Raw genomic sequence first — 27,394 nt, forward strand, 5'->3', positions numbered from 1 at the left:
TTTTAAAAAATATTTTCAATTTCAAAAATTATTTTCTACTCTAGTAAAAATAAAAGATATTTCTCAAAAATATTTTTTATTCATAAATCAAACATTAAAAATCTTTTTCGGAAAATATTTTCTACTCACCAACCAAACATGAGAAAATAAGTCAAAAATCAACTTGTTTTCCAGGAAAACATTTTCCTTCATATCAAACACACCCTAAGTTAGAAGGAAAGAGTCTCTATTTATAAAGTCCTAAATTTTTCCCTACAAGAAAAAAATTAGCCAAATATGGAGACTTTTTTGTTATCATTTTAGTAAAAGGAAAACTTATTTATGATAAGAAACACAAGGCAATTAATATCCAACATACATATCCCTCCATATCAATATAAGCGTCTTACTTTTCTTTTTAGTATTATGTACTTGGTTATTCTTAAATTCTAAGTATATGTCATGTTTAAAATCACAAGATTTAAATTGCACATATGGAATTATAAATATAGTTCTTACAAGAATGTTGAGTTTTCCATCAAATTCCAAGGAAACTTTTTCCATGAGCTGTACTCTTTGCTCTTTAGATGATACATCACATACACAACCTTTTACTTGAAGGCCTTTGTCAGTCCACTTCTTCAAACATTCATTGAGGACTGATTCATTCCTTGAACAGGTGTACACTTTTGCACCAAATTCACAAAGCTCCTCCACAATTGCATGTCTACAAAAAAAAACATGTACATGAGTCAGATTTTTCTTATTCGTACCAGTTCTGAATTAACTATCCAGCTTCCAGTGAAATATTTCTGCCTTGTCTAGCTAGTTGATTATAAAAGTTAAATTCGAAATTTTTTTTGATAGAAAGGTTCACCCAATTCCACAAGTGCCTCCAGTTACAAGAGCCACCAAACCATTAAGTGACCATCTAGATCCTCCAACCTTTGCCATATTGTGTGTTTCTTCTGTCTAGCTAATTGATTATTCAAGAAATTTATTGCAGCTATACAAAATATAAGGTACCTATAAGGAGCCTATAAATAGTACTTTGATGGGATTAATTATGATGGATAAGTTATTACAAGATTTTTTTTTATCGAGTGTTTGGTTTGTTGTATTCAAAATAATAAATTTTAAGAATAATTTATTCTTTTATAAAAATGCCCTTCATGAATGTAAAAAGTAATGTATAAAAATGGTTGAAAGAGACATTTTTGTCATTTACTTATTTTATCCCGGGATTACTATACCACTCAAGGGGAAGGATAACTTATTCCAATACTAATTATTAATCCCAGGATAAGTTATCCCGGACTTACCAACCAAACAACAAATTAAGTAATACTATAATTTAATCTCATGACTATTTGGTATTATACTTCACACCAAACGACTCCAAAGATCATATATTCTTCAGTTGATAGTTACAAGACTACATACAAAATATTTCAATTTTCACTATTTCTTGTTTGAACCTTGGTGCCTTTGTATATAAATTTATTTGGAAAATGGATATTTTTAACTTATTAGGCTATTATATGAGTATTTCGGGATCAAACTATTGATGATGGAGACATTTTAAAGCTATACTATAAAAAATGACATTTTTATTCAATTTTGTATGGTTTAACGGCATAGTCAATAATGCAATAGTAGTTTCCGTCTTTTTTCAAACTATTCTGAAATGTTTTATTTAAGCTGAGAATCTACTGAAAATAGTTATATTTTTTTATTATGAGATAAGAATATAGTATATGTACATTCTATCTTTCTCAAAATTCCACTTATGAAATTTAACAATGAATATGTTATTGTTATGTTTTTTAATCGATCTAAAAAACAAAAATACTTTTTTTTATCTTTAGTAATAATTTTATAAATATCTTTTTAGTTTTTAAATGTCGTATCTCATCGGAATCAAACGATTTTTTTTCCTTTTTTAAGTCTGCAACTTCACGTGACTTGTGACTCGTGACTCTAAAGGAGTACACTGATTTGCAATAATGTAAACAGTATAAAGTAATATTCCAACTAATATCTATATATATACTGTATACATGTATATACTATAACTTTTTATTTTATTTTTAAAATTTTCGACATTTTCCACATGCAGATTCGGAATATTAGGTTATATATTTATATATATCATTTATTAGTGTAATTGCCGACCAGTACAACGAATTTTGGAATTATATATGGGGTCGTTTGGTGTGAGGGATAAGAATAAATAGTCATGAGATAAAAAAATAGTCCAGGGATAATATTTTGGTTTCTAGTTTAGTTGTCATGTTTCATAAATCATAACTTGTCCCACCGTTTATACCATAGCGATGGAATAAGTTATCTTAGGATAATTAATCCTGGAATAACATGTTCCTACGATAGCTCCGAAATCATGCATATGATACTGTTGACTTACAGATGGCAGAATTGGTGCATTGCTATTGGTCAGTTTAAAAATTTGTTAGAGTTTGTTAGGAAGTTACAGCTCAGCTTGAATGTTCACGTGGTTAGCACTCCTATTAGTTACAACGCAAGCTTGTAAAATAGCTCCAAGAATCTTTGAAAATTTATGCATGTGATATTTATTAATATGTTTTATTATTAAATAATAGATTTTAAAAAAAATAAATTATGAAGTTAGTATAAGTTATGGAGTTGTCTTTGATATAAAATGTTTTTTTTTTCAATCCCGAATTCAATATTTTAGATCCCAACAAATGAAAAAATAAAACAAAATTAGAAGAACTTCTAAAAGCTAGAATATAATCGAATAACAAACTAATTATTATCTCTTTTATTAAATATAATACTTTATTATTGTTGTTACTATCTAGGAGTAATAAAAACTGACATTTCATGTTTTTGTGCTATTTTGATTGGTTAATCTTGTATTGATAGCCTTTTCATGAAAAATATTTGGGTCGTAGTGCTCCATTTTTTTCATCTTTTGATGTTCTCTTTAGAGATCGTTTGGTAGAGTTTATTACAAATATAATGTATATATTAATTTTGTGTATTAACAATATCTTGTTGGTACATTTTTTTCATGTCATATATAATTAATACTTTTATCAGTTATATACTCTATTATGTATTGATGAGTATATTACTAATAAGATGAATTTTTAGGTATTAGTAATACAAAAGAATTTAATACATGTATTAGCATGATTAAAGACTCATGAATTACCTCTCAAAACTCCTTTTATTCCTTTTTCCACCATAGTTGTGAAGGATATTTTTATAAATAAATATTTTTATGGAATGCATGTTATTTTTAGTACATCAAACCAAATAATGCATAAGAAATAATTTATTCATAATTAATACAAGTATAACTAATGCAAGCATTACACATACAAATATTATTAATATATTTTATTTAGCATTATTTTTATACAATCTTACACGTACCAGCTTTAATCGTCAAGTTATGCCAACCATTATAATGGACCCACAAAATAATGTAGTCTTTGAATATCCTGTTTTTTCATTTATAAATTTTTGAGTTGAAACTTTAAATTTCAAAATTTAAAGGTGTATCGGAATATGTATTTTATTTAAAATTGTGTTGTGGACCATTCTGTCCACTTTTCGATATTCCCTTTAAAGGCATATATATCTTTAATTGTCAAAGTTATGTCTATTATCATGAAATACAGTCATACGCGTATTTTTAATTGTCAAGTTATGTCTATTATCACGAAATAAGTTATTTTGCTATATATAAGCAAAGGATTAAAAAAAGATTTTTATATATAGTGATTTATTATATTATTAGTATAATTTAGCATATTATATATATCAGGTTACTTATCATTTACTCTACGTTCATAACTAATGTTATTAGTAGAGTTACTTATAATTTTTTTAAAAGGCAAATTCATGATAATACATCAGATCCAGCTTGGTAAATCACATTTGACACTTTCTTTTTAGAAAAGCTGTGCAGAAAAAGTGAAGAAAATGACAAGTGCTTCAGCATGCTCAATGTTTCAATCAAATCATTTGATTAAATGCAAAGTCCAAGGCAATGATAACAATGACGGTGTGAGAGGAGATTTTCTTCGAGCTAGAATATCATGTGCTTTTATAAATAAGTACACAAGTCTTCGATAATTCTATCTACTAATGAATTATTTAACGTTGTTCAAATTTTATTTCCTCGCAATTTTTCAATTGACACTAAACCATAGTCTATAACAATAGTAAAGGAAAATACACGAAGTATTTATGCAAGAATTCTACACATTTAGGGTGTGTTTGGTAGGAAGGAAAAATGTTTTCCTGAAAAACAAGTATATTTTTTATTTATTTTCTCATGTTTGGTTGGTTAGTAGAAAATATTTTCCGAAAAAAAATTTTAGTGTTTGATTTATGAATAAAAAATATTTTTGAGAAAATATCTTTTATTTTTATTTTATTTTTACCAGAGAGTAGAAAATAAATTTTGAATTGAAATTGAAAATAATTTTTAAAAATAAACTTAATTTTTTTTTAGGGTGGGGTGGTGGGGCTGGCGCAGGGGGTGAGATGGAAAAAATAAAAATTTGAAATAAATTATTTTTTTATAAACAAACTTAAATATTTGTTTTTAATATTTCGCATCTAATCAGAATCAAACGATTCTTTTTTCGTTTTTTAAGTCGGCAACTTCACGTGACTCCGACTCTGAAGGAGTACACTGATTTGCAATAATTTAAACAGTTTTAAAAGTAATCCTACTAATTTCTATATATTATAAATATTTTTATTTTATTTTTAATTTTCGACATTTTCCACGTGCAGATTTGGAATATTGGGTTATATATATCATTTATTTAAGTGTAATTGCCGGCCAGTACAATGAATTTTGGAAGTGTAATTCAAACTCTATTTTGAAAAATAGCTCCAAGATCATGCATATGATACTTATCATATGTTTTGCAATTAATTAAAGGTAATTGATTAAATTTAAGATTTGTTATCACATAAATCAAAATTTAACAATGCAAGCTTGAAAAATAGCTCCAAGAATCTTTTTTTAGAAAACTTATGCATATGATATTTATTAGTATATGTTTTACTATTAAATAATAGATTTTAAAAAAAAAAATATGAGTTAGTATAAGTTATGGAGTTGTCTTTGATATAAAATGTTTTTTTTCAATCCCGAATTCAATAATTTAGATCCCAACAAATGAAAAAATAAAACAAAATTAAAAGAACTTCTAAAAGCTAGACTGTAATCGAATAACATACTAATTATTGTGTCTTTTATTATATACTACTTTATTTTATTAATATCTTAATAAATTTCTAGGTATTAACTAATGCTTGCATTAGTTATACTCTATTGTGCATTGAGTAGTGTATTACTAATAGCGTAGAATTTTTCTACATATTTGTTATGCATAGGGATTTAACACATGTATTGACATGATTAAAGACTCAATTACCCCTCAAAATCCCTTTTCCACCTTTGTTGTGAAGGATATTTTTATATATAATTATTTTTATACCATGTATGTTATTTTTAGTATATCAAATCAAACAATGCATAAAAAATAATTTATTCATAATTAATGCAAACATAAGCAATACAGATATTGCTCATACAAACATTACTAATCTGCTCTATTAAGCATCATTTGTATACGTACACAGTTTTACCGTTACCTTTAATTCTCAAGTTATGCTATAATGGACCCACAAAATGATGTAGCCTTTGAATTTCTTGTTTCATTTATTGATTTAAAGTTGAAACTTTAAATTTTAAAATTTGAAGTTGTATCTGAATATGTATTTTATTTGAGTTTGGATATGTATTGTCAAGTTATGTCTATTATCACGAAATAAGTTATTTCGCTATATATAAGCAAATGATTAAAAAAAGATTTATATTTATAGTGATTTATTATATTATTAGTATAATTTAACATATTATATATGTCAGTTACTTATCATTTACTCTACGTTAATAACCAATGTTATTATTAGAATTACTTATAAATTTCTTTTTAAGTGATGATGGTGTGAGAGGAGACTTTCTTCTTCAACTATTTAAGAGCTAGAATGTGTATTTTTTTTTAATATATAAGTACACAAGTCTTCGATCTTCCTATCCAACGTCTATTTTTTGATTGACACTAAACCATAGTCTAAAACAACATTAAAGGAAAATACTAATTCTACCTAAATTTTATGTTAATTATTCAATGCTACATATACAACTATAAGTACTTTATGTTATACACGCGAATTATACAAATATATACAAACACAAATTATTTTAAACTTGAGTAACTAAAATAGAAAATAGATGGTGAAATAAATCTTTTTAATTTGGTAGATTTTCTCCGTGTACGAATTTATTTTGTCGATTTTCTCCCCTATATTTTTCCATGAACCAGAGATGATTCATTTTGGAGACCACTAATCGCAGACATTATGCGATTTCCAAGGTATAAATGTCTTATTTGTGTATGTTAACATGGTATATCTAGACGTACATTTATACTATCGGTATATATATAGAATTTAAACTCAGAAAAATTATAGAAATTAAAGGCTCACCCAATTCCATAAGTGCCTCCAGTGACAAGAGCCACCAAGCCATTAAGTGACCATCTGGATCCTCCAACCTTTGCCATTGTGAAATTTCTTTTGTCTAGCTAATTGATTATTCAAAAAAAAAAATATTATTGCAAGTATATAGTAGTATTGTTTTTATAAAGAAGATACTATATGTGACCTATAAATACTACAATTTTTATGTTGGTGGGCCTTTAATTATTTGAGCATTATTGTCATGTGCATTGAATACGATAAGCATGGGCTCTATCTTATGAAACTTTAGAGAAACATAATTGATCTAGCTATATATATAGGGATCCCATATATATACTATAATAATTTGGTGTGAGGGATAAAAATAAATAGTGATGGGATAAAATTTTTTTATCTTGTTTGGTTGCCATGCTTGGGATAACTTACCCCCACTATTTATATCATAGTGATGAGATAAGTTATACCATATATATGGTGGGATATATAAGTCATCCCAGAATAACTAATCCTGAAATAACTTGTTCCCAACCAAACGACTAATGTCATTTAATACCACCTAGACTTTCACCTCTCAATGCTATTAATTAATTAGAATTACTTGGCATTATCGTTTAAATGATTTGATTGATTATAACAATATATAATATATTAGTATAATCTTAGAAGTAGCTAGAGTCTGTAAGGATGGTGTATATGCTATTGTACCGCTATTTTGTAAAGGTAAACAACTTGATTCAAGTAAATCATATTAAGATCAATGTATCATCACATCGGGAATAGCTTCTACAAATAGTACTATTTTATTTTATTTTGTTTTGTTTTTTATTATAATGTTATGTATAGAAACTTATCTTAAACACATAAAAAAATGTTGCTCAGAGCTGAGGTCAATATCAGCTTGTTGCTATAGAAATCTTTTGTTGTTTCATTTTTGATGAAAATATTTTCCACTAATTATTTAGACTTTAATTGAATCATATATGTTGGTTAGTATAATTCAATTTTGGTAAAAAGAATGTCATATGTTTTTATATATACATAAATATTTTAAATTCAAATTTCTCATTAACATACAAATATACATCTTTGACTAGTTTTAAACCAAATAATTTAAAAAGTTTTTTCTTTCTAAAATTTCATTTTTCAGTCAAACACCGCCACATACATTGAAGCGGAGGGACTAATATGAGGGCTTGAGATCTAATAATAAAGTAGAAAATAAATATTAATTTTGAGATATAAAGTCTTTAAGACCACTCTATATAGTCTCAGACTCAAACTCACTTACAATTATAAGTCGAATAATTATGATATTAAATCGACAACATTGTTTTAATTTGCGCAAAATTTTACATACGTGAAAATTATGGTAATCTTTCATTTTGGGTTCTTGAGTTCGAACCCCATTCAATGGCTTCTGCAACTGCTCTCTCTCGTTCTGTAATCTTATTTTCTTCATGACTTTCTTCATTATCAGACGATGAAACGGGCAATGAGGGAGAAACCGGAGAAACTGGTGACCCGAATCCCTTACCCGATTCGGCCCAAAGGAAAGTGAGAGCAGTGACCACGTCACTGATCGATGGACGAACGGTTGGATCCTCTTGTAGACACATGGCAGCAATCGCAACCGCTTGATTAAAACTTCTTTTTGGGATATCTCCTTTAAATAATGGATCTGCCAGTTCTGAATATCTACTTGTGTCTTTGAAAATTGGTTCCGCCTGGAAAAAAAATAGCAATATAACAAATATATTTATAAAATCAAGTATAAGATAATTATTAAAGTATATTGATAACATTAGGTGTATATAAGTTAAATTCGATTATATAGTAATAATGGACTATTATGGATTATTATCGTGTTTACTAATTGTACCACATTTTTATATATAATAATAACAATAATTAGGCTTTTCAAGTTTTTTTTCCTCATAAACTCTTACCTTTCTAGAGTGCTTATCATCTGATCAACTCTCTCTTATTAATACTTAATTAAAGTATGTATGTCTTTTTTTACTTATTTTTTGCACATACATATATGTAGTATCAAATAACAAAGCAAAAATTATATTGTGCAACTAGCGTACACATAATTATTTTCTGATTATATAGAAAATGTTGAATCCCTTTTGCATCAACGAAGATATAAAAGGAGGTTCAGAAATTTGTGATAAACCACACATCCAAGTTTCGAATGTGACATTCTAGTATTTTCATAAAATCCTGATTCCGCTACTTACTAACGCTAATCATGAAAATTCGAAAAATAAAGTAGGAGGGAAAATGTTTGACTTACCCAAGCAACTAAAATCTGTTCATGTCCATTTTTTGTAGGATCAACAGCTCTTTTTCCAGTAATTAGCTCCAATAAAACAACACCAAAGCTATAAACATCTGATTTAACAGAAAGTTGTCCTGTTCTTTGATATTCTGGAGCACAATAACCATAAGTTCCCATAACTCTGGAAGAAACATGGGAATTATCACCCATTGGTCCAAGTTTTGCTAAACCAAAATCTGATAATTTAGCATTGTACTCTTTATCCAATAAAATATTTGAGGATTTCAAGTCTCTATATATGACTGGTGGATTTGCTTTATGATGTAAATATTCTAGACCCTTTGCAGCATTTGATGCTATTTTCATCCTTGTAAACCAATCTAATGGACTTCTATCTGCTGAAACGTCTAAAAAATAATAATTCAAACATTGGTTAGTTTAATTGAGAGGAGTTCAAAATATAAAGAAGTAATGCAAACGGAATCCAACTTGTAGTGTCACAATAAAAAAGAATGTTCAATAGCTATTTCCATAAATATTTTGATTGAGTCAGTGAGACAATAAAAATAGTAATGTGTACATACAGAAAATTAGGTAATTTCTCATTATTTTAGTGAGAATCTGTATCACACCACACATTTTCCTTATGAACTAGTTCGGCGGAAAATGATTGGAAAAAAATCATGTCTTATAGCACAAATTTTCAAATAATTCGCGATAAAAAAATCTTTATTTCTAATAATGTATAAATACATAAAAAATAATTTTGACCTGTTGATGAAAATGCAATTACAGATAAAAAAAATAATATATATATACTATATTTTTAGTCAGAGGTGGTGGGTATCTTGCTCTATTGTATACATGGACGGAGCTAAGGTATCGGAAGTAGTTGTTGTGAATCTAAAATTTACATTTTATATACAAAGGTGAAAAAATAGTTTTTTTTATATAATATTATGTTGAATTGATTTCTTCCTATGTTATTATTACTTTACAAGTGATCTGACTGTATAAATATTTTTTACGAGTGCATAAAACTTAAACTCATACGTACCAAATAGATGATCCTCAAGGGCTCCCTGTTGCATATACTCATAAACTAGAAGTCTTTGTTCTCCATCAGCACAATAACCAATGAGGTTAACAAGATTATTGTGGTGAAGAAGGCTCAACATCAACACCTCTACAAGAAATTCTCTATTTCCTTGTAATCCATTACGGTCAAGCTGTTTCACTGCTATAACCTGAAAAACAAAAATGAAACTATAATTTCAAGGACAAATGACAGACGAATTCAAGATTTTAAATTTATAATTTTGAATTTTTGGGTGGGATGATAACAAGTTCGGAATAAATTATTTATATATATTAGGGGTAGCAAAATTAATTCTTAAGATCGAATAGTTTCATTTATTAACTCAATCTGTCTTAAACCGCTCAAATATATCTTATCTAAAAGTTGGTCTCATTTAGGGCTAAGTATATGACATTTTCAAAATATATATATACTTTTTTTTTGTTAGATATGTTATATATAAGTATAATAAAGAAAAAAAAAAGTTCCATATGTTCTGGTTGGTAACTAAACATATTATGAAAAGAAAAAACAATAAAACTAGAAATTGGTAAGATTGGATTATAACTCATTATTTAGCCTATCTTGATTTAAAAAATCTTAATAATAACTCAGTTGGTCGGCTACCTGATCCATTTCCATTTTAGTAATAATGAAAAAAAAACCTATCTTAATTCAACCCATTTCAAACAATGACTTAATTATTTATTAATTCAGCTCATTTTAACTCATTCAAATTCAATCCAAACCGTCCATTTGTCATCACCTCATTGTGGTAGTAATAGCACGAGCTAGCCTGTTGTCAGCCATGTTAATGTAAATACTTTTTAAAAATCGTCATTGTCATGGAGTTTTAAATTTCATAGGTAAAACTCTATGATAATATAATAATATTATGAAATTTGAAACTTCAGAACGGTGACTATTTTTCTATTTTGTGTCACAAAAAAATAGAATTACCTGGCCAGTTCTATCAAGGTGACCTTTGTAAACTCTTCCAAATCCACCTTCACCTATTAAACATTCTTGGCGGAAATTCTTTGTAGCAGTTGCAAGTTCTCTGAAAGTGAAAGTTTGAGCTGCAATATTCTTGTTTTCTTCATCCTTCTTATAATTACCAACCGTTTGGCTTATTATATTCTCTGAAAATTGTAAATATTTTATTTATTACAAGAAAAAAAAAAGTGCGTATTAAAGATTTATGTAAACACACAACTAGTTTGAAATGATTGATCATGCAATGCAAATTGCGATCCCATGAATTCAACTGAACCCAATACTTTTACCACGAGTCAGATGATGAAGAAAAGGTGACAAGGTGAATTTAGCTGAACTCGATATTTTTTATATATCTCTAATTAGTTAGATTGAACAATCAAATTTAAACATGAATTTCAATAAATATTAAATTTTGAATATATAAATTTCAAATTACAATAGGTTGGTACCAGACAATAACATAGATGGAAAAACAAAAAAAAAAGTGATAAGAACATATAGCTTGAAATTTCGATCGAAACAAAGTGGTTGGTTTCGATGAAAAGCCACATACATAGAATTTAAACTTTGAATTTTCAATAAATATTATTAAATTTTGAACCCATAATTTCGAAATTGTTAATGACTTGTTGATAAGAACATAGACGATAAAAAGCTAACATAAATGTATAGTATTAGATTGAACGATTAAATTTAAATCTTGAATCCGTACCTGGATGTGTTCGTTGCGGCGGTTGAGAATGTGGCTTATGCTGCGTCTTTGTCTTAGAAAAAGGCTGTGCTTGTTCTGGCGATAGATTTTCTCTATGAGGATGAACAGAAGTTGATGTTTCTTTTCTTTTCTTTTTATTATTATTATTAGATGTTTTATTCTCATTAAACGAAAAACATGAAAAACAATTCATGTCTTTTATTCTAAAAAATGAACAACAAAAAAAACAACCAAATTCTCCAATCTTGATCCTGTTTTTTTTTTCTATTACAAAAAATAATATGTTGAAGACAAAAAGGTTGCTTGCTATAAAAGACTCAAGAAAATACGGGTCTTGTTTATGAAAATGCAGAGACCCAAGAATGCAATTAATGGAAAATGGTCTCTATAAATATATGTATATAATTAGGAATAATCTGTCTGGCTAGTTAATTAAAATTTGAATAAATTGTTTTTTTTTGTTTTTATAAATGAGCCATTTTTGTTTAGCTGGAGACAGAGAAAGGATAGGTGATGGAAGCATGTTCTTTTTTTTTTTCTTTATGAAATTATCCGTAGAAAATGGAGATTTTAATGGATTTGAGGATTTGGAGGAATGTTTGGTAGAGATGTGTGTGATTACTAATTTTTTATGAGCAGTGTCGATGGTAATTACATTTGTTAATATATTAATATATTAGAGTATTAACTTAAACGCAAATAAATTAAAAAGATTAGAATTTGAAACTCATAAGCTTCGAATTCCAGCTCCCACGACGGTTAATGCTAACCAACTTAAAGAATATTTATAAAACAATAAACAAATGTATTACATGAACTGGTATTTCTGAAAGAGTGTTTTCTTTTAGTACATATATATGGAAAAGTGCTCGACACGTTTATAGCTCAACATAGTATATACAATTAGTGAAATATCAAAGATATATAGAGTCAAACTATTTTTATCATTTATTATAACTTTAATTTTTTTTAAATGTAAATTTATGTTTCAGTTCAAATGCTCCTAACTATGGGAGATCAGACACGAGGGTATGCTGCCAAAAAAAGAAGAAAAAGCTGTGACCCACAATAGATGCTTTCTTGATTGTCTTAAATTAAATAGTTGTTGTTAATTTACAAGGGCAGTATCCGGGCCAGCTTTCGTGCACCTCGACTAATTCCACGGAATACCAGCCACAGTGATAAAGAATTCCATAGCAAAAACCACTCCACCAAGCAACCTTCAATACATGGCATCATCTGCAAACGAGAGCAATAAGAAGTAACCAATACTGAAATACTGCTGCATCAAATAAAAGAAAAAAAGAAACAGCAAATTGGATCATACCATTATTATCTTCATTCATGTTGTAGTCGTCTTCATCGTCATCGTAATCATAAAGATTCTGTATAATTGTTCAAGAGTTTCAATATACAAAACATTCTGATTTCAAGTTCCTTAATATGTCTGTCAAGTTAGGGAAGCACACGGTTTTCCCACATACCTGATTGTAATCTCCGTCATCGCTAAATTCTTCTTCTTCCTCTCCAACCTTCTCCTCTGGATCTTCGTCCTCGTCTTCACCATCTTTTTTCTTTTCATCATCGCCCTATGCAATTGCAGTGAAAAGAAACATAACACTCAAAAGATAAACATTACAGTAGACAAGTCAACTTGTTTGCTAAAACACCTCAAAGGAAACATTTTTTATATGGACAAAGGTAAAACCTTAGACTTTTGATCAAGCTTTTCCAAAAGATCCAATTTTCGCATGTCTGTCACCAAAAAACAATTTCATGAGCTCGACAAATTACAACAAACAGAAGGCAAAAGAGAGAAAAGCATCTGCATTTCTTTTTCTTGGCATCTAAACTGATCAAGTACATTGTGTCTACTGAAATTGACAAAGACGCGCTTGTGCATATCACATAAGCTAAAACATGGTTCCAAACCGAGCTTGGTTTCTTTAAAGAGCTCTACCACTGATCAATGGATTGGTACACTCAACTTGAAGCAATTACGCCACATGCTAGCATGGGATGTTCAGGTATGTAGTAGCAAATGATCATTATTTGGGTGTCTCCAAGTACATGTGGTACAAAGCCAATGTCTGCCAGGCAATGTGCTCATGATGCTTTGCTAGAGGGTCTGATGCAGGTTTATTCAAAGAGCTTTGCTATAAATCAGTACTTCTATTACCAAAGTGTAAAGACTTTATTTTTTTGATAAGGTAAATAACTTTATTGACAAACCATACTGTAAAGATTTTATGCATGGTATGTTCAGAGAACATGATTTGCAACTCGACAGTCGACACTTCAGAAGATCTATGAAATTTCCATATATGAAAGAGCAAGGAAGGCAAATATCCTAACCATTAGGATTGAGGCATAGTTGTCGTTGTATGAAATAAAAAGGAAAATCAAATCATGGTACTTTACCTGGCTCTTGTTTCCAACGCACTCCTCCTGGTGGTGCACGTCTCACCTCCCTTCCACCTATAATATTTATAATCATAAAAGCATCTAAGTAAGCAAACATTATAGGTTCAAGAGATCTGAATAAGCAACATGTCAAAGAATTTAAGAATTAAGGAATACAAAACCTTTAGCTAGTTCTGCAGGAACATAGTCAGAATCCATTTTTATGAAGTGCTCCAATGGTGACTCTGGCTCGGCCCTCTCCGACTTACTATCCGAGAACCTTTCTATATCCATTCCTTTCGTTTCTAGAAACATAATATGTGATGTACAGAAGATCAGAAATCTAAAACTAGCAAAGGCTCATACAAAGTAACACGTAAATAATGAAGTAATCTGAAGTTCCGAATGTCAGACATAGAATAACAAAACATTAAATGTCAAATCATGCAGAGGGGTATTCCAGCTATAGAAGATTGGAAATCTGATACTATGCAGTGTGGACATAAACCGGAGCATCAAATAATCCATAATCATAGCAATTTAATTATCAGATAATGCAGAAGGAGAATGATTAATTTTCAAAGACTGCAGAAGGATTGACCATTCTAACAGAAAATGTTTTCCAAACCGTACTCGAAATGAACCAACCACCTGAACTGTTGGGGTTTATTTGCCCTGATTTCTTACCATAAATAGGTTTTCCTTTTAGGAAAAGGTTTTAATATTTTGACTAGTCCTTTTCTTGTAGGAAAGGTTTTAGGACTCTATAAATACAGGCTTGTTCCTTCTAACTTAATAAGCATTCACAATGTAGTCCTAGGGTTTTGAGAGTTTTGGTTGTGGGGGAGAATTTGTGAACCTCCTTGTATTCAGAATTATGTAGCTTCCCTAATTTGCATTGTAGACCATCACAAATTCTCAGGAGGAAAAGTTGTAAGAAAATAATCTTCAAAAAGAAAAAACAAATCCTCTGCAAGAAGAGTCCATGATGATTCCTTGAATTGACAATCTGCTAGTATAGCAGCATGCACAAAATACGAGTATCAGATAAGGTAGAAATACAGGGCTAAGAGCTTAAGAGTTTGCTCTGCAGACGCCAGGTTAGTCATGGCCCTCCAGGTTTGGGTTGTGACAAAACGATAGTGACAATCGTGTATAGATAGCTTAATAAGTGGCTTTATCCATTGCTAAACAAGTGGTATGACATTTCCTCACAAATAGTAGTAAAAGTTTCAAGAATTTGAATTCTTACTCTTCAAAACATCACTTTCATCTGCCAAATAGTAAGGAGAGGAGTTCCAGAACTTCTGTAAATTTGCCTGCCAAATTGCCAAAGCTATCCTTTCTGTGACACCAGCTGCATTACCCAAGTTCTCAACTTCCTGCAAAAGGTAGAAAGCTTTGTGTTATCTGCAACCCAGCCGACCACATTAAGCTCAAAACATTTTCAATCATAATTAGTAAGAGATCTATCTTTATCAAGTTCAATAGTTAATCTCAGCTAACAGGCTTCTAGTGATTGCGGACATTAATCAGCTCGGATTATATCTACCAAAAAACTATGAGCCAGGTTAAATCAACTAAACTAACAGTTGACATGATCTCAACCTTCCGTAACACAAGTGATAAGACACATTAATCAGGGCTTATATCAAATGTTTTCACTTGAATATAGAATATACTGTATAACACCAAAAAACAGAAAATCATCCTTTCGGAAGCCACTTTTCTTATCCCTTCACAAAAAAATTAATCTCTTACATTAGCACACGTTTTTACAGCTTCAAAAGTTGGAGAAATTCACTCATTTCCCATCATCAATATATTAATCAACTATGCGTCAATTTCAAATTAATTGTGTCCACTATATGATTCATACAGCTTTATTTATGTGGTATACAGATGGTTAATTATAGTTCAATTATTTTATCTAACAGTGGACCTATCACAACCCTCGTCCCACATTCAAACTTGCGACCAAGCTCATTAAATAATGTTACCCATCCAGAAACATATATTGTATCATAATTCGTGTGAAGAAAATAACATTAACGAACCAAAGGATTTCACTTACAGGGAAAAGTTCAAATGAGACTTGCTTAGCCAGCCGATGGCCACCATATCCACCACGCCCCCGACCCCGCCCTCTGGAGGCCATTAAATCAAACCCTGTATCATGGCCCATAAAAAAGATTAATACAGTATTACCCGGAAAAAAAAAAACAGTAGTCACACCATAAATCTTTTGTTGCTTAACAAGTAGGATAAATACTTGTAGGGGTAAACATGGTTCAGTTTGAGTCTTTAAAAGGGAAAAAACAAAACATATATAAGCCAAACCAGACAATCATAAAGCAATTTTTTCAATCACATAATTATGAACTTTCTCATCCGATAGTGCTTTGTCTCATGCTATAGAGCATGTATACCAAAAGCCAAGCAAATTTTGAAGGTGATGTAAAGTACTTAGAATAACTTATGTATTCACAGACTAGCATATTTGCAAAGCATGTGTTAGAGCAGGAATAGAGTCATGGGAACATTTTTGACAAAAGCAACAGAGAAACAAAAAAAAATAAAAGAGAGCTTGAGACAATTTCAACAAAAATTTTGGCATAAAAATGACATAGACTTGAGCAAATCATGCTATATACTACTCCCTCCATTCACTTTTAATTGTCATGATTTTCATTTTTAGAGTCAAACGAAAACAATTTTAATCATATCAATATGCAAAAAATTGCAATTTATAGTACTTTTCATATAGTTTTTGAATATCTAATTTTTTTGTTTAAAATATCAAATTAATATAATCTAATTTAACTTTAACAATTAGTCAAATTGACTTGACAATTAAAAGTGGACGGAGGGAGTACTTAGACAGCGAAAACAGTAAACCAAAAGTAAATGCACAAGAAGGAATTAGGACTAGAAGTGCTAAACATTCAGTGGGTTTAATTTTCTTTATTTAGCCATTGTATCATTCAATTGCTTTATGTTGCTTATGGATGCAAGTAATAGTCACACACTTCTTCTAAACCCAAGGAGGAGACAAAGCTAGATGAGGAATAACAAAGCTTATAAACTAACATATGATAGCATGTTTTCCAGAACAAGCAGTAATTACCCAAAATATTTGTGAACCCAGTAGAAACGAAAATTTCGTCAAAAATCATAGAAATTAAATCCCAAGGAGAAGTAATATTGAATCGAACAGAGAGGGCAATAAGAAAACTCACAAATTATAAATCGACGGCTCCAACAAAATCTTCAGTAAGCTCGATCAAATTGGAAGAAGAAAATCAGAAATTTAGGAAGAAGAAATTGTTATTAAAGCTGAAGAGAAGGCTTCAGCCTAATGTGGTAGATTGGGAAGAAGCGCACAAGTAGAGGACTTTATAGTGAAATGGTTAAATACAAAATTTATAAAACTTGGGGCTAGTCCTTAAATAGGGTCCTACAATAGGCTATATATGTAAACTTATCCATTGCCTATTTTACCCGCTTCGGTTACTTCTTCTTCCAAAACCCTAAACCCTAAAATCAATTGTGCATTTCATTCTCTGAAACCCTAAAGTTCGTTCGCAGCAAACAAAAATGGTGAAGAAAAGCAAGAGTAAGCAATTACTACTCTATTCTATTAATGTTAGATTTAGATTTTTTTATTTTATTTTTTTGTTTTTGGGGTGTTGCAGAGAGTAAGAGCAAGAGGGTATCATTGAAGCAGAAGCACAAGATTATAAGGAAGGTAAAAGAGCATCACAAGAAAAAGGCAAAGGAGGCCAAGAAGTTGGGTATTAACAAAAAGACTAAGGTGGAGAAGGACCCAGGAATCCCCAATGATTGGCCCTTCAAGGAACAAGAGCTTAAGGCCCTCGAGGCTCGTCGTGCTCGTGCTCTTGAGGAATTGGAGCAGAAGAAAGCTGCCCGAAAAGAGAGGGTAATTTGTTTTTATTGGATTTCAAATTGAGCAGAATGCATATTGTTAAACTAAACTAGTTTAGGTATAATCGGTGTTATTGTTGTAAGACGTTTTGATGCTTTGCTTGACCAGATATATTGTACATGGAAGTTTATAGGCACTGTAATGGGGTTTACATTGACTTGGCTATCATAAAAAAGTGATCTTTTGCTAGGTTTGATTGTTTCGTGTGATGCTCTTTGATTCGTCTGGCTTCAAATGTTGGATTGTCGTTTGGAAATCATAGCATGATTGTATAATTCATTATTGTTCACTGGTTATCTGGCAAGAATAAATCGATTTAAGGATGTTTTAATCCATTGGAACACTATCCTAGAAAAGGTGGGTTTGAGACCCAACCCAACTTACAGTGTGGAAAAATGGTCTGTTTTAGTGGATAGGTTCTCTTGCATGTTACAGTTCTGTTGTTCCGCAATTTTTTTCCTTGTGTATTTGGGCTGTTGTTTAACTACCATAACATTGGTTTTCAGGCTAAGAAAAGAAAGTTAGGGCTGGTCGAGGATGATGACGTGAATGAACTTGCAGACATGGCTTCAGGAGAACAGAATTTTATGGAGGGCAAGGGAAACAATGATTCAACTAATTTTGTTAAAATCCGTGGTATGTCATATTATGTTCTTTGTTTTTGTCATGGGTGGTTGTGGGAGGAAGTGGTAGCGGTTTTGCTTCTTAACTCTTTTCTCTCCTTGGTCTTTAACACTTGCTTATCCATGCAGAGAACTCGGAAAGAGCTTTCTACAAGGAGTTAGTCAAAGTCATTGACGCTTCTGATGTCATTTTAGAAGTGCTTGATGCTCGAGATCCGCTTGGTACACGCTGTCTTGACATGGAAAAGATGGTGATGAAATCAGGACCTGGAAAGCATCTCGTGTTGCTCCTCAATAAAATTGGTATCCCCTTTCTCCTTTTATTTATTAATATTATCGTGTATATCATTTTCTAATATCCACATGTATGTGCTGTTTCAAGTAAAAGATTATCAGGTGGAGTTCTTATTTGACCAGAATGAGTGACAGTGACTTATAGAGAGCACAAAAGAAGTGGACTTGTTTTTTTTGTGATAAAGTATATATGTGGATAAATCTGTATTGTGTTTTTATTTTTATAAACAGTATCTTTTTTGCACCCTTCTTTATCTTGATTTTTTAAAAAAAATATCTATATACATATGTATCTCTGCTTCTTTTTGATATGGGTCATTAAAACATCAAATTTGCTAATGTGTACACTATCTTATATGAAAGTTTGATGTGTTACTCTTTAGGTGTTCATAGGAATGCCATTATTTACTTTTTGACTTTGTATTTAGATCTTGTTCCTCGGGAAGCCGCAGAAAAGTGGCTAAAGTATCTGCGAGAGGAATTACCAGCTGTTGCTTTCAAGTGTAGCACCCAAGAACAGAAGTCAAACTTGGGCTGGAAGTCCTCAAAGGTCGGAAAGACTACAAATCTTTTGCAGACAAGTGATTGTCTTGGAGCTGAGAATCTGATAAAATTGCTCAAGAATTATTCGCGAAGTCATGAGGTACTTCTAGGATCAATTTCTTTATTGGGTTCTCACCTATTTATCTTGCTTCTCAGTTCTGGAATAAGCATTGGAACTTCAACTGCTATGTTTTGTGCACAAACTGTCTTATCATGCTTCATAATTGGTTGCACGCACAAACTCATTGATTCTAATCTGGGTTTCAGTGTCAATCAAGTTCATTGTTCAATTCCACTCTAGAGGATTCATGGTTTTGAAGACTTATTTTACTTCGATTGTCAACCTAACACAGCTCCCATTTATAGGTGGAAATAAGACCAGCTATGCACAGCTTAGATTGGTGGTATTCATATTGTTGGTGTTGTACACTTGCGTTAAGTTGGGGATTGCAACAACTTGTATGTCGATTTAGGAATAAGTATGAGATGTAGATAACCCTATTTTTTCTTAAAAGACAGTTGTAGCAGCATTCAAATGCATTAAGCCCCGAATAGGGAAACATGGATACAGAGGTTATATAGTTGACCGAACTTATTTCGAATTGAAGCATAGTTGATTGATTGATTTTCATATGCTCCGGGATTCCAGTAGATAAAGGTGGGTAGACTTTAAAATCCAAAAGAAACGCTTCAACTCTTCAACCGTCTCTCCATTCTCCCCTTCACAGTAATTTGCTCTAGATTGCTATCTCACGTGCAGTTTCCATAGCTTTTCAACGTCGAAGATCCCCATGGTGTGAACCACCTGTAGATTCACATAGTCAGGTACCACCATCTAGTAGCTGTCTTAACTCTTCCCAATCCAATGTTTGGCAAATACAAAAATAATTTAAAATAAGTCAAAAATGACTTAAAATAAGTTAGGAAGTGTTTGGCAAGGTTAAAAATAACTTAAAATAAGTTTAAAATAAGTCAAAAACCAAAAGTAGGTCTCCCCCTACTTTTTATTTTTTGACTTAAAAGCTACTTTTTTTAAGTCAATCCAAACGGGCTCTTAGAGTTATTTTTTTCCATTATAGGGGTGTCATTCTTTTTCTCCATAAATTTCTTTGCCTTTTGTCTGGGGGAAAAGGACGGGTGAAAATAACATAAGAAAATTTAGTGTACTCCAGAGGACTTGGTGTATGGGCAATGAATTTACCTACCTGTCTTTAGTCAATGTTGATGTCATTTTATTGCATTTCTTGCTTTAGTTATGCTGATTCCATGCTAATGCTAAGTTACTTGTTGCAGATCAAAAAATCAATCACTGTCGGCGTCATTGGTCTGCCAAATGTTGGTAAAAGTAGCCTTATTAATAGCTTGAAGAGATCTCACGTAGTCAATGTTGGTGCTACACCTGGGTTAACAAGATCCATGCAAGAAGTCCAGTTAGATAAGAATGTGAAGTTGTTGGACTGCCCTGGGATTGTGATGCTTAGGTCATCAACAGAGAATGATGCAGCTATTGCTCTTCGAAATTGCAAGAGGATAGAGAAGTTAGATGACCCAGTTGGTCCTGGTAAGTAGATTTGGTTTAGCATCTTTTGCATTACTCTTTTGTGCTATTTAAATGGTAGATTGATGTGGCTGACTGTGCTTGTACTGTGTGGGTTGTGCAGTAAAGGAGATACTCAAACTGTGTCCGTCCAGCATGTTAGTAACTATATACAAGGTTCCTAGCTTTGATTCAGTCGATGACTTCCTTCAGAAAGTTGCTACTGTTAGGGGTAGGCTTAAAAAGGGTGGAATTGTTGACACTGATGCTGCTGCAAGGATTGTTCTGCATGATTGGAATGAGGGTATGTGTGGTATCTATCAAGTTTCTTCGAGGATTAAGTTGAATTTGAAAAAGACGTGTTTTTCTATGTTCATGCTAGTAGTTTGATATCTGTTTGACACATCTCAGGGAAAATACCATACTACACCATGCCCCCGTCTAGGAACGAGGGAGAGCATTCAGAGGTAAAGATAGTTTCAGAACTTGGAAAAGAATTCAATGTCGATGAAGTTTATGGAAGTGAATCCTCAATTATTGGAAGCCTCAAATCAGTCGATGATTTTCTCCCAGTTGAAGTTCCGTCAAATCTCCCCGTTAACTTTGACGAGACCATGCTAGAGGTAAGTGATTCGCTTTTAGACTTTCTTATTTTTCTGATCAGACCCTTTCGACATTTTCCTTGAAGTTTTGTAACTGCTCTTCACTTGCTCTGCAAATCGAAATGTTTCTATCAGTGCATTATGTACAAATAGTACTGAATCATTGCTGATTCCTGACCACACATTCACAAATGAAACATATTAGTAGTTGTGAATTTAGAGTTGAAGAAGCACAAGTAGAGTTTATGAAGCTTTTTTTCTTTTTATGGATGATTATTTTGCTGGTTTCTGTTTTTAAGAACTTGGCTCTCTGATCATAACTTATTTCTGTTTGGAAAAGTTTTTCAGCATAATAGCACCTATAAGAAAAAGAAAACAGAACGTGTCCTCTTGAATTTGCAATGTTATCCTTTACATCTCCCATGTCTGAACAAGTAGTGGCGTCTATTGACAGAGTGTTCTTTTTTAACTGCAGGACAATTTGGAGAAACCGGTGACTCAGAGTGATAATGCAACGGACAACCATGTTAATAATGACAGAGATGTGTCAATGGATGCTGGAGAAGATGATGCAGGCCGGACAAGTGGCAAGAGCGCTAGCAGCAGACAAAATGAGAAGTTATATACCGAGGAAGGCATGCTAAATACCAAACTTAGAAAAGCTGAGAAGAAAAGGAGGAAGAAAGACAGAGCCTCTAACTACCAGTGATATGATGGATGGTGATTATGACTTCAAAGTAGATTATTTCAAGAAGGAATCCGCCATGGATGATGCTGAGGATGATATGACACCTAATGAAAGCAAGAAAAACAGATTTGAGCTACCATCTGGGAATGAGTTGGATAATGAATGAAGAGAGACATCACGATGAATATCTTTTTTGATGGCGGATAGAGTCACTTGGTACTCATACTAGAGAAACATGCATGCTCCCCTGGTGCGGAAGCTGGCTCGAGCTCCACCTGTACTTGTATTAGTGAAGCATGCATTCGTAGCGCAGAAGCTGGCTCTAGCTCCACCGTGTTATCAAGAAGAAGGAATTGTCTTTTCTTTATTCTATCTCATAGTTGGAGACTTGGAGTATTCATTTGCCTTGTTATTAATATTAATATTATTATTAATAATATTATTTCTTATTTCCACACTGTTTTGTACCACCCAACATTGGATCTCACGATGAAAAAGATGTTCTGGACCAGTTGTTGCAAGTAGGTACTGACCTGTTAGCTAGGCCATCGTTATCACATATCATTCATATTTAGTAGATCTAAAATGGCTTTAAAATGAAGTCACTTTTTTTTTGTTCTAGCAGTTAGGTGGGATCCATTAAGTTGCTACTTCAATTCACACTTTTTCCCTGTAAGTCGACATCATTCTCACGTCTTGTCATCAAATAACAAAGTAGATTTCGCCCTAAAAAAACCTCATCAACCCGATAACCCCTCTAGGGAAGGCCGATCAAGAGCAAGTTCAATATTCAATCTCAATTCAAATATCGATTTAAAATTTACTTTCATTTTTTATTTTACCATATATAAAAATTCAACTAGATAGTAATTAATAGTAACATAATTTGAACTTGTGGTAGAGGTTTAAGTTGACATAGGTTTTAATTGTATACTTGGAATGACATTTTCAGCACACTCATAAGAATAATAAAATTAAAATTTGTATAACTTTCAAAGTCAACTAATTCTAATTATTTAATTAAAAAAAAACTAATTCTAATTGTGCCCATCCACTCTGAAATTAATACGTAATATACCAAAAAAGATTTGGTATTAATGTACTAAATGCTTCTATGTTAAAGAGGAAATAGTCTTTCGTGTCTATTTATAATTTAAATCTTATGTTATTTAAATAGAATCTCAATATTATTTTTTACTGATCTCATGTGAAAATAATCATTAGTTAGAGTACATGTTAATATTATGTAAAAAGTTTTTTTTATAACAGACTATAAAATCAAATTTCTCCTACATTTTGGAAACTTGAGTACATGTTAATATTATGTAAAAAGTTTTTTAAATTTAATATTTTCCGTTCTCTCATAATAATAATAATAAAAAAGATAATGACAAAGCCAACAATAATTTGTTGTTAAGAAAATTTAGGAATGGGAATAAAGAATGAAATAAATGAAAGATAGTAAACAAGTCAGTTGAACGAACTTAATTCAATTTTTTTTCATTTACTTCATTGTCTATTTAAATCAAAGTCAAAATCAATTGGCTTTTAACAACTATAATTATTAATGTCTATATATAAAAAAATATGTACACAACTTATGAATATAGAAATTTCAGTTTCAAAATATGCGGACAAATAAAAAAAAACATTGAAGGGTCCCGGTACGTTATTTCCGATGGCACACAATGGTAGTAGCTTAACAACTAAGCCCACAAAGTAAAAAGAGTAAAAATTTATCCGCATCAAATATTTAAATATTAAGAAAAGAGAAAAGGCATAGGGATACAAGAGATTTAATTGTACTACTTCTTTTGTTGAATACTATTTGTCTGAAAAATCAAATACACATTTAAATTAGGATGATTTATTATAATTTATTAATATCAAGTTAAATTACATCACATTAATTAGTTTTTGTATGTGTATTCGGTGGGGTCTTCCCAAGAAATCAAAATTCATCGTTTCTCTGTGCTTGTACACTTTCACGCATAAATATACGCACATACTCTTTTTCGGTGTTTCATTTTTTTCATTTTGTTCTCTGCAATTCGAAATAGCTAGGGTTTTTGTCTCTTCTCGAGTGTGAGAAGAGAGAGCAAAAATGGGGCAACAATCGTTGATCTACAGCTTCGTTGCGCGAGGAACGGTGATTCTCGCTGAGTATACTGAGTTCACTGGAAATTTCACCAGTATTGCATCTCAGTGCCTTCAGAAACTCCCTGCTTCCAACAACAAGTTCACCTATAACTGTGATGGACATACTTTTAACTACCTCGTCGATGACGGCTTCAGTGAGTTTTTTTTTTCCTTTTCTCGCTTTTCCTCTGTGTGTTTGTTCTGATCTGTAAGTCGACTGGTTTTTTTTCTGATCTGTTATCTATGATTATCTGCTTCTTTGATCTGACAGTTCAAATTTATCGATCAGTTCCATTTTCATCTGAATCGCTACTGCTATGATATTGACTGTGTTAGATCTTAGTCATACTGATAAGTGGTCAATTCCTAGGCGTTGAGTTTGAATTGAAGCAAATTTTTGGTTTAGATCTCTTTTATTTTGTGAACTATTTGCAAAAATAAGGATATTCGAGAATTTTGTTTATTAAGAGAACTAGAGGATAAGGACTTGTATGGAAGATCCTCCAATCATCGTCTGTGCCTTTGTTTGCTTGATTCGTTTTTTGTGTAATTCGGTCAGTTTGGTGTTCTTTTATTAGAATCTACTGATACTTGCAGTTTCTTCGTTTGCTTAGCAGTGCGGATGACAATGCATCTTTGATTCATTCTGTTGGAAATACCAGGACTTTTAACATTATTTTACTTGTCTCAACATAGACGCGTAGAACCGTTTTAATTTTGAGATGACACCCAGGCTTGATTGCTTGTCTAATTTGTGGTCTTCCTGTGAGAGATCCATGAAATTAAACGCGAAATGCAAATTTTGCGCAGCTGTCTTAAGTTTAGCATGTCGGATCACCAACTTTTATGGAGGCGATATAGTATGTATTTCTACATAGTATAAGTAGTCGGGGGATTTTCTCATTTTAGAATTGGAATGTATATGAAAAATAAGTCTATTTTGACAGATTATTGTCTCACTTGTTGTATCTGGGAAATTATTGAGCTATCTGAGTATCATGTTGGATATGCTTATTATTGAAAGATGATATAAGGAAACAATTTTGATACAACTTTGTTAAGTATTTATTTTCCTAGGATACTAGTGTGCATTTACCACTGTACTTAAAATAATGATTGCTATCTGGCAATTTGATAAATAATGCGCCATTGTCATGTTGTTTGTGTTTTGGCATTTGTAAAGCTAATGGGCTTTATTTTGTACAACCAGCATACTGTGTTGTAGCTGTGGAGTCTGTTGGCAGGCAGGTCCCAATTGCATTTCTGGAGAGAGTTAAGGATGATTTTACCAAGAAATATGGTGGAGGCAAAGCTGCTACAGCTGTTGCTAACAGCTTGAACAAGGAGTTTGGGTATTTTGACTTTTCCCTTTTCATTCTCTACCACTATTGTTTTTTAGTATGAATGCTGATATCTCAAGACCATGATTATAACTACAGGCCCAAAATAAAGGATCAGATGCAGTACTGTGTTGATCATCCAGAGGAAATCAACAAGCTTGCAAAGGTGAAGGCTCAGGTTTCAGAAGTTAAAGGTGTGATGATGGAAAACATTGAGAAGGTAAGCATATTCCCTTTGTACTATAGTATTATTTTAAAAGACTTGGTATCCTGATGTGGAACTAGAAAACATTGAGAGTTCAAGAAACTGTATTGCAGTTTGTTAACGAGAATTGTGGCCTTGCAGGTCCTGGATCGTGGGGAGAAAATTGAACTTTTGGTGGATAAAACTGAGAACCTTCGTTCACAGGTTTGAATGCTGTGGAATTCTTTCTCTTTTGGTGGATAAGACTATTCAATTCCCTGCTTCTAAGAAATTCCTACCTTGAAATGTTGATGACAAAGCTCTTATTGCCAGTTATATGAATAAGAGCTGCTAGCATACTTTTTTGAAAAAGAATTGATAGAACTTATCTGATTGCCTGCTACTTTGCTAGTTTTAGCAAATTGGAAGTGGTCTACATATATCCAGTTACTTGCTGAATTTGATGTGGTAATGATGCATCAGGTGGTAACTTTTGATATACACTGTTGATTTGCGTTCGTTGTTCTACATTTGTATGTTTTGCTAATTATCACTTGGTCCACGCCACTGTGAAGTCCGTAGGTCAAAACTCATGCTATGATCTTCTCCTTAAATTTTAGTAGCTAACTGTCTGTAAATTGCTCCTGCAGTTGGAATATTGGAACCTGTGAATTGCTGCATTATCACACCTTAAGTTGTATCTTTTCCCCTTTTTGTCATCTGCTTTGTGTTATTGTTTACTCGTTTGCTTGCATTTAAACTATAATTATTAGGGTTTCTAAAAGTGTATTATTATATTGCAGGCACAAGATTTCAAGACACAAGGAACAAAAGTGAGGAGGAAGATGTGGTTGCAGAACATGAAGATAAAGCTTATAGTCCTGGGCATCATTTTGGCCTTGATTCTGGTCATAGTTCTTTCGATATGTCATGGCTTCAATTGTCATTAATTGATGGTCATTTATTTATTATAACGGTGGTTATTGAACTATAATTCTTAATACTTCTAGCAGTAAAATGCCTGATCCTTGTAATTCAATTTTAATTTTTTATTTTTTGAATGATACATTTTGCTCTATGCTGTGGAGGTATGATGAAGTGCCTATATAGCTTGTCATGCTGTGAAGTGACTTACTGCTGAAAGCTTCTCCTTGGGAGCTCACGTGTAGTATACTTTTGAAAGATCCAAAATTTGAACGACCCGGTGAAAATAGTACATATTGCTCTATTTTCTGTCTTTTGTTTATGCCTGGCTGCCTTGGAATAATTTACTAGACAGTATCAACCAACTAAAGTAGTATTTCTCTGTTGTGCAACAACTGGGATTTACTCTGAAAATTTAGCCCCAGCAGGATGGTGTTTGTTGATAATTTTTTTAGGACTGTCAAAACTTTGTATAATGTTTTGCATAGTTTTGGGTTGAGCATAGGTCTCTTCCGTTTGCGAGGGAAGTAGAGTTTTTCACGCATGTTAACATGTGGTTCC

The 27,394-nt window shown here is 31.8% G+C and overlaps 5 protein-coding genes and 1 long non-coding RNA gene across 7 annotated transcripts in view; 2 read left to right on the forward strand and 4 right to left on the reverse strand.

Annotated features, from left to right (window-relative positions):
• LOC102601617 (tropinone reductase homolog At5g06060-like) overlaps positions 1-6,663 on the reverse strand; it is a 10,111-nt gene extending 3,448 nt beyond the window's left edge. The window contains exons 1-2 of one of the 2 annotated variants that reach the window (XM_015311034.1): positions 6,544-6,663; positions 499-706 (exon numbers count right to left, since the gene is read on the reverse strand). In XM_015311034.1, coding sequence (XP_015166520.1) covers positions 499-706; positions 6,544-6,620 — 285 coding nt within the window. In that variant the 5' untranslated portion in view covers positions 6,621-6,663. Of the gene's footprint in view, positions 1-498; positions 707-856; positions 1,021-6,543 lie in introns of those variants that run through there. The other variant, XM_006352638.2, reaches the window with a different exon arrangement.
• A 1,217-nt stretch (positions 6,664-7,880) lies between these two features.
• LOC102586296 (serine/threonine-protein kinase At3g07070-like) lies at positions 7,881-12,805 on the reverse strand. Its single transcript, XM_015311005.1, has 7 exons — positions 12,781-12,805; positions 12,634-12,644; positions 11,611-11,740; positions 10,860-11,041; positions 9,879-10,068; positions 8,837-9,228; positions 7,881-8,261 (listed from the first exon to the last, which is right to left on the reverse strand). Exons 1-7 carry the CDS (start codon positions 12,803-12,805, stop codon positions 7,902-7,904), a joined length of 1,290 nt encoding a protein of 429 aa, XP_015166491.1. The 3' UTR covers positions 7,881-7,901.
• Positions 12,536-17,390, reverse strand: LOC102601956 (glutamic acid-rich protein-like). The gene is made up of 9 exons (XM_006352639.2): positions 17,253-17,390; positions 16,088-16,182; positions 15,266-15,395; positions 14,196-14,318; positions 14,032-14,088; positions 13,319-13,365; positions 13,095-13,199; positions 12,938-12,995; positions 12,536-12,849 (listed from the first exon to the last, which is right to left on the reverse strand). Exons 2-9 carry the CDS (start codon positions 16,169-16,171, stop codon positions 12,833-12,835), a joined length of 621 nt encoding a protein of 206 aa, XP_006352701.1. The 5' UTR covers positions 16,172-16,182; positions 17,253-17,390; the 3' UTR covers positions 12,536-12,832.
• A 123-nt stretch (positions 17,391-17,513) lies between these two features.
• Positions 17,514-22,767, forward strand: LOC102602284 (guanine nucleotide-binding protein-like NSN1). Its single transcript, XM_015311035.1, is given in 10 exon segments — positions 17,514-17,629; positions 17,709-17,953; positions 18,466-18,595; positions 18,712-18,885; positions 19,305-19,519; positions 20,713-20,980; positions 21,081-21,260; positions 21,368-21,579; positions 22,034-22,257; positions 22,259-22,767. Coding segments are annotated over 10 exon segments (1,821 nt in total). The 5' UTR covers positions 17,514-17,610; the 3' UTR covers positions 22,413-22,767.
• On the reverse strand, positions 19,942-20,706 carry LOC107061577 (uncharacterized). Its single transcript, XR_001474068.1, has 2 exons — positions 20,625-20,706; positions 19,942-20,224 (listed from the first exon to the last, which is right to left on the reverse strand). It is a non-coding gene; the product is annotated as an uncharacterized lncRNA (long non-coding RNA).
• Positions 22,768-24,242: 1,475 nt separating the features above from the next.
• Positions 24,243-27,109, forward strand: LOC102602618 (vesicle-associated membrane protein 721). Its single transcript, XM_006352640.2, has 5 exons — positions 24,243-24,540; positions 25,596-25,737; positions 25,825-25,945; positions 26,072-26,134; positions 26,713-27,109. The coding sequence occupies exons 1-5, from the start codon at positions 24,351-24,353 to the stop codon at positions 26,857-26,859; spliced, it is 663 nt and encodes a 220-aa protein (XP_006352702.1). The 5' UTR covers positions 24,243-24,350; the 3' UTR covers positions 26,860-27,109.
• The last annotated feature ends 285 nt before the right edge of the window (positions 27,110-27,394 follow it).

The sequence above is a fragment of the Solanum tuberosum genome, unplaced genomic scaffold (assembly GCF_000226075.1).
Source record: "Solanum tuberosum cultivar DM 1-3 516 R44 unplaced genomic scaffold, SolTub_3.0 scf00150, whole genome shotgun sequence".
NCBI classification, from domain to species: Eukaryota; Viridiplantae; Streptophyta; class Magnoliopsida; order Solanales; family Solanaceae; genus Solanum; species Solanum tuberosum.

Bases quoted from the DNA above. Each gene is read 5' to 3' on its own strand.
- LOC102602618 (XM_006352640.2), top strand. From the start codon at position 24,351: ATGGGGCAACAATCGTTGATCTACAGCTTCGTTGCGCGAGGAACGGTG. The intron at 24,541-25,595 runs GTGAGTTTTTTT...TTGTACAACCAG, and splicing joins CCTCGTCGATGACGGCTTCA to CATACTGTGTTGTAGCTGTG. The intron at 25,946-26,071 runs GTAAGCATATTC...GTGGCCTTGCAG, and splicing joins TGATGGAAAACATTGAGAAG to GTCCTGGATCGTGGGGAGAA.
- LOC102586296 (XM_015311005.1), bottom strand. From the start codon at position 12,805: ATGGAATTCTTTATCACTGTGGCTG. The intron at 10,069-10,859 runs GTAATTCTATTT...TTTGTTTTTCAG, and splicing joins ACCTTGATAGAACTGGCCAG to GTTATAGCAGTGAAACAGCT. The intron at 9,229-9,878 runs GTACGTATGAGT...ATTATTTTTTAG, and splicing joins CCTTGAGGATCATCTATTTG to ACGTTTCAGCAGATAGAAGT.
- LOC102601956 (XM_006352639.2), bottom strand. From the start codon at position 16,171: ATGGCCTCCAGAGGGCGGGGTCGGGGGCGTGGTGGATATGGTGGCCAT. The intron at 14,319-15,265 runs GTAAGAATTCAA...TTATGTTTCTAG, and splicing joins TGAAAGTGATGTTTTGAAGA to AAACGAAAGGAATGGATATA. The intron at 13,366-14,031 runs GTAAAGTACCAT...TTTTGGTGACAG, and splicing joins GCGTTGGAAACAAGAGCCAG to ACATGCGAAAATTGGATCTT.